The sequence below is a fragment of the Miscanthus floridulus genome, chromosome 7 (genome assembly GCF_019320115.1).
Source record: "Miscanthus floridulus cultivar M001 chromosome 7, ASM1932011v1, whole genome shotgun sequence".
Classification (NCBI taxonomy): Eukaryota; Viridiplantae; Streptophyta; class Magnoliopsida; order Poales; family Poaceae; genus Miscanthus; species Miscanthus floridulus.
Window position 1 is genome coordinate 28,190,510 of NC_089586.1, and position 6,678 is coordinate 28,197,187.

The following is a 6,678-nucleotide window of genomic DNA, read 5'->3' on the forward strand; positions in this document are numbered from 1 at the left end:
AAGATTTCTTGTTGATCCGATCTGTACGTTGCTACTGCACCAACGTCGTCGTAGCGGTTGAAATTCAACCTAATTATATAGAAAACACCTAAATGTGTAGGCAGGCAAGGCAACATCAATGTTGAATGGCATATATAAATCATAAAAAGCAAAACAGTGGTAATTTTTTTTCACAGCTATATATGTCATCATTCAGTTGGTTTAATGGATAAGCTCTTATTAAAGCTAGTAAGCTACATATGTCGCGCTAGCAAACATACCGTACGAGTGATTTTACACAAGTTGAATAAACTCTCGCCATGGCCATGCTTCATACTACTGCAAGAAGACTGCCTTCTGTAAAGATGGAGCACTCCAGAGATAAAAGAGTGATTATTCAGTGAGCCTTTTCCGGCTGGCCAGTTACCTCACGAGCTTCACTTGTACTGCTCCTGTTCTTGTAAAGCCTCCTCCCTTTTTCCGCTTTATACCCTTCCATCAAATCAATACCATCTTTCTTACACCAATTGCAAGTTTAACCTTGGGGCAGGCAGTATAGGGCCTAATATATTCCCCTGTGCGTAGAGCTAGAGCTGGAACCGTTTTGGGTCTTTTTCTGTCCTGCTTTCTGCAAAGGTAGGTCGCATGAATTTATTCTGCTGGAGTCCGGTTAGAGGTTTAGAGCCATCAGACACAAGAGTGCGGCCACCAAGAACTACGGCTGTGGTGCGGCACCAACGAGCAAAGGGTCCAAGCTGGAATTTCAGCGACTAATTTCTGTTAATTCATGACCACTGATGCAGATTCAGAAGACATCAGTTCACCATGGATTTTTCATGCACCTCTCTTTTTTTTCCCTGCATGAAAACGTACCCTGGTGTACTGTAAACAATCATGGGTGTAAAATGATGTGTTTCAGTCTGTCATTCTGTTGCAAAGTCATGGATGAAAGGATATTATGCGCATTCATCGGCCACTTAGGTCTTGTTTAAATTCAGGATGTAGAGTTTTGAAGTGTCATATCGGGTGTTATATGGGGTGTCGCATAGGGTGTTCGGATACTAATAAAAAAATAAATTACAGAATCCATCAGTAATCCGCGAGACGAATTTATTAAACCTAATTAATCCATCATTAGCACATGTGCTACTGTAGCACCACATTATCAAATTATAGACTAATTAGGCTTAAAAGATTTGTCTCGTAAATTAGTCGTAAACTGTGCAATTAGTTATTTTTTTAGTCTATATTAAATACTCTATGCATATGTCCAAAATTCGATAAGATAGGAAGTAAACTTTAGGGAAGGAACTAATAAAGCCGTAGGAGGTCATGCTTTCAGGCAGGCCGCAGGCATCTCCTGATCTTTTGCCAGCAGCTTCTTCCCAGCTCAGATGTTTGATACAAAGTTGCAGCAACAAGCTAAGAGTTAGCACAGCCCCAGTATCTGCGGTGTGTATTTCATATCGTACATGCAGCATTTCAGCCAAGCAATGGGCATAACTTGGTGAAGCCAGATATAACACCAATAGCACACAACTCAAATAGTCAAATCTGAGTTCCCAACTGGCCTACTCTATTGAGCAAAAAAAAAAAATGCACCAGAACTTAAGAAGCATCACGATATGTACAGAGATAATCTTTTTATCGACTGTAACAGATTCCTCTGGCATCTCTGAACAGTTAAACAACAAGGTTTCAGTAGCTACAGAAAGGATTTTAACTCGGTGTACAAAGCTCTCTTTTGAAAGTAGCCAAGTATTACAAATTTGCCGCAAATTTATTTTCGTCCACGAGAAGCTTCATAGTTGCCAGCATTAGTGCCTGCTCGCCCAGATCCATATGCCGGAGGCTGTGCAGCCAACCCATAGGGAGAGGACCCCTGCGCAGCAGTGAAGGGGGATTGTGACTGTGCTAGACTAAAGGATGATGGTAGCTGTGTGTGCCCATACGCAGATGGTGCCTGTGTTTGTCCATATGATGGTTGCGCCTGAGCTGAGCCATAGGGACGCACTGCTGCTGCGCCGTAGGATGTGTTTGACCCAGATGCATAAGATGGTGGCACCTGTACAGATCCATAGGTCGATGCAGATTGTCCCCATGCATATGGAGCCGATGTTGCCTGATTGGATCCGTAGTAACCAGCAAGGCCCCCATGAGCCGCTGTAGCTGACGCCTGTCCAATTACATGTGCCTTTGAAGCATCATACCCAGAACCCTTCAAAGAGTCAAAGCCAGTGGCACCCCTTGCGGCATCATGGGTCCCGGTGTTTGAAGAACTGAAATTGGCAACATGAGAACCATCATATGCATTGCCTCTTGATGGATCCAATCCAGAACGAAGACCAGTCCCTCCAGGGCTTCCACTTAAAGGGTCTGCCAGACCAGTAGGAGTTGTCCTTGCCTGAATTAACATCAAAATCATATCGTTATCACTAGATAAAGATGAATCCAAACAGAGTTACAATAAGCTGAAGGCAGAAATAATATTATGAGTGCTTTCAAATGGTAGACTAATTACTTTGCGATCCATTTTCTACACAGCAAGATAGCAGCATCCATTAACTTCATGCCAGAAAAAAGGAAGAAAGAAAAGAGAGAATCAAGGGACAAACTTAAAAGTAACCAACTATATAGTCTAGCTTTTTTTAACGAAACTATATAATCTAGCATTAGTGCAAGTTACTCTGCATTTGTGATCAGCAACTGCTCATGGGCCCATGACTACCCAATATGAGAACAGGGGGCATCCAGATCACTGATTCAATCATTCAATAGTAGCAGTACCACGCTATGTACTATGCACACTAGAATCTTGACATGGTGGGTATGTGCCATCTTTAAACTATCTGGCATATTTTTGTATAGCTCTATCAAATGTTAGACATGCAAAGCAAGATGGTCAGATAAGGCAAATTTTGCTGATTTAACAAACTATGACAGCTGAAAATTTTGAGCATCCTTCATATAAAGCATTGTCCATACAGAGCAAGTAATTGCATGTTAAGGTGACGAAAGAATTTCCGTAAGAATTAGTAGGTTCTATGTTCCCTCAATGACATGTTGAGGTGGCACTGGAGGGTGGTGTGTTAGAGGAGGCACCGGCACGAGCAGGACGCCCAGGAGATGGCAGAGAGGATCTAGTATTGAGGCTGAATGCCTGAATGGGGAATGGGATGGAATAAATGAACAGAGAAATGAGGCATTGAAATCAGATGAGGCCATTGTTCATTTGTTGGAAAGTTGGCATTGTTACAAGAAGAGAACAATGAGTGGGTGGACTGCTTAGGTTGAGAATGAACCCTCTTGAATTCATGTCCTGAAGTGTGGGTCAGGACACCTCAAATTCAATTTAAGCATGCACCATGATACTAAACCATTAAGGTAGAAATTAAATTATGAAAGAATCACAACAAAAGGGCTCAATTGCAATTTGATGAACAGATTTTCTGATATTGAGGAAACACTTAAGTAAATGCTGTCTTGTAGTGGCAGATAATCACGAATTCATGATCACAATGGTAGGACATATTTATCGTTTGTTTGGTAGGGGTCCAGATTCACCAAGAAATGTTTCAGATTAGTTTCTCCACAGAAATGTTTCTCCATGAATCGGAATCACTTTTTAAATAGTTTGGCAGGTTGCCCAGATTCAGATTCTCTGAAGAGAGGATGTTGGTTAAATTAATTGATGCACCCCTTTACATATGCTTCCAATGATATAACAAATAAAAAATATATGCACACACTAACCAAACCCTATCAGATCAGATTAATCTGATCATCTGCGGAAGAAGTGAGAATTGGTGGAGTTTATTTTAACAGAGGAAAAAGGCACTAAATATGAGTGAAGCTAAGGGGGAGGTGGGAACAGAGGGGCCGTTTCTCATGTGAAACCAGCTTTGGTCTGTTTCTTGGTGCTTTGTGAAATGAAACGTCCAGTAGAAAACCGTTTGACAGAGATTCTGGCATTTCTAGAATGGAACGGGCTTCAGAATCGCTGACAAATGGACTCTTTAAGCAAACAGACATTTAACAACTTTTAAGCTAGGAAGTAAAGAACTAAAGATGCTCACGGCTCACCTGTGCACTTCCGTAGCCACTATCATAAGAAATTTGTCCAACAGAAAGATGACTAGATATACCATCGGCCTTTTGGGTGGTATTATTGTAGAAAAAACCTACACATACAAATGTTTCATGGTGAAAAAACCTGAAATAAAAAATCTAGTCCCTATAGATGCTAACATATATAGAGCAATAAAGGAAATAACTGATAAACGACAAAACTCCATACCACTTTTGTCAAGATTAGACGTGTCCCTCAACTCAGCACGGAGTTTTTCAAGCTCTGTAACCATGGAGTCATAATTCCTCTTCATTGTCTGCAAAGACTCTGAGTGATCCACCCTGAGTTTCCTTTCGTAGTCATACGTATTCCTGAAATATAAATAGTGCATGCAAAGGTAAGGCTTGCCACTAACACCCTTCTCCAGACCCCGCACAGCGCGGGAGCTCTCTGCACTGGGTACGCCCTTTTTTAAAGGTGGAGGCAATCACATATTGAACAATATACATGCTAATGCTAAAGGATAAACGCAGCATTCGCCACAGACCTGATGTGCTGATTTTCTTGCCTAGCAGCATCCCGTTCAGCGACGAGTGCCGGAAGCTGCTGCGACTCACCGAGGTTCCTCTGCAGGTCCTTGCTCAGCTTCTGCACATTGGCCACCATGCTCTGCCTCACAGCCACAAGGTTCTGCGCCTCAGCGTGCGCCTGCTGTAGCTCCACCATCACGTTTTCGCAGGCCTTCAGGTCGGCCTCCATCTTCCCAACCTTATGAAGGAGGCCCCTCATCTCCTGCTCCTCGGCAGCTTTCGCAGCCTCCCCCTGCACCTGCAGCCTCTGCAGCTCCTGCTGCGCCAGGGCCAGCTCCTTCCTCAGCGAGGCGTGGCTCACAGCAAGCCGGTCGTTCTCCACGGCCAGCTTCTGCATCTCCCCGCGCTGTGCCACAAGCTTCTGCTCCAGGACCTCCGGCGGGGGCAGCGGGGACAGCATGTCGTAGGGGAACGGACCGGGCCCGTGCCCCGGCGGCGGTAGGTGCAGCCCCGGCCCCGGCGGCCCGTACGGGTCACGGACCTCCCGGTGCATCATCCCATGTGCCGTGGGGACTGGACCCTGCCCATGGCCGGGTCCAGGACCGGGGAGCGCCCGGTGGTGGTAAGGGGGCAGGCCAGCGGCAGGCTTAAAGCGGGGCATAGGGTTCGACTCGATCCCCAAATCTTCTGGAAAATAATTCTGCGCGAACACCTAGGGCACCGATTCTCTTCTGGCGTCAACTCGGGTTGAGCTTCCGCGATGGAGAAGACGAACCTAGTCGAAATGGATGGAATATAGTAGTAGATAGGGCACGAATCCGCAAATGCAGAGTGAGATTTGGATTCGGCTGAGAACGAAACAAACTCGTAGAGCAAAAATCAGGGTTACTTACGAGCAAAGGAAGGAATAGACCAGGGCCGGATGGATGCCCGCTCCACGGTGGTCCAGTACGCGCAGAGGCGGGGAGGAGGATGGGGATGGACAGATTCCGGCGAAAGGAGAACTGGCCTGCTGTGCCCCGTCGCCGGCGGTGAGTTTGGGGGATAAATCAGGGACGAGGGAGAATAGTGAAGCGAAAATGGGAATTTCTTCTGTCAAAGTCTTTGAGACTAGTTAATCTGAAAACAAAAAGGGTGTGTCTATCTAGCACTGGATTGTTGGGTCAGCCAAAAATAACATAATTTGATGGTCAAACAAATCTTAATTCTGAATTAAATGAACACATAAAACAAAACAAATAGCTAGATTAAATGAACCAAATAAAAATTTTCAAAGTAATGCAAAAGTAATAAATAAAACTACAAAAAATTAGCCAAATTATTTCGGTGGAAGCCAAATTGAAAGATTTCAAAGGAAAACAAAATAAATCATACAGAAGATCAAAAAGCAAAAAAAAAAAAAAACAGATAATTGTTCAAATAATTCTGCTCATTTTAATTTACGAACAATCAATTTACACCAATTAAACACGAAACTTAAATCCAAACAGAAATAATAAATATGATTAAAAATAATCTACAACTACTAATTAAAAAATAAATTAATTGGAACTAGCTGGGCTGTTAGGAGCCTTACAGGAGCAGGGCCAAAACAAGCAAACAAGGAGCAGGCCTGCTCCTGAGCCTTCCCGTTCAGACGTGCCGAGCCGAGGAGAAAAGGAGCCCGCCTGCCAGGTGCCAACAGAGGCCTGTGGGGGGACCGGGGGAGCCACGGACGGACGCAACGTGCCACGCGAGCGCCGAGCGCCAGAAAATCGACGGCCAGGAAATCTGAGTGTACCGAGCGCTAGAAACGCGATTAAGGCCTCGTTGGTTTCTCGTCGTTCCTGGCCTATACAAATTGTATAAGCATCCCGGCCAGGAACGGTTCTAGGAACTCATTCCCTACATACCGAACGTGGCCTTAGCGAAAAAAAAACAAGTTTATTGACCAAGTTCCATTTATATTTATGTGGCTGTGTATATACTTTGATAATATACTACGACGGTGTGTAGAGTTATGTGGTATTAATCGAGTACAAGTGAGGCTTTGCAGCGATAAAAATAGAAGTGTCATAAACTAAATACACGTCATTTATGGTAATTAGTAATCTTAGCATC

General features: G+C 44.1%; 1 protein-coding gene across 1 annotated transcript; it reads right to left on the reverse strand.

The window, feature by feature from the left end:
* Positions 1–1,499: 1,499 nt before the first annotated feature.
* Positions 1,500–5,673, reverse strand: LOC136462933 (protein FLX-like 2). Its single transcript, XM_066461980.1, has 5 exons — positions 5,472–5,673; positions 4,596–5,353; positions 4,277–4,419; positions 4,063–4,160; positions 1,500–2,383 (listed from the first exon to the last, which is right to left on the reverse strand). Exons 2-5 carry the CDS (start codon positions 5,237–5,239, stop codon positions 1,760–1,762), a joined length of 1,509 nt encoding a protein of 502 aa, XP_066318077.1. The 5' UTR covers positions 5,240–5,353; positions 5,472–5,673; the 3' UTR covers positions 1,500–1,759.
* Between the last annotated feature and the right edge of the window lie 1,005 nt (positions 5,674–6,678).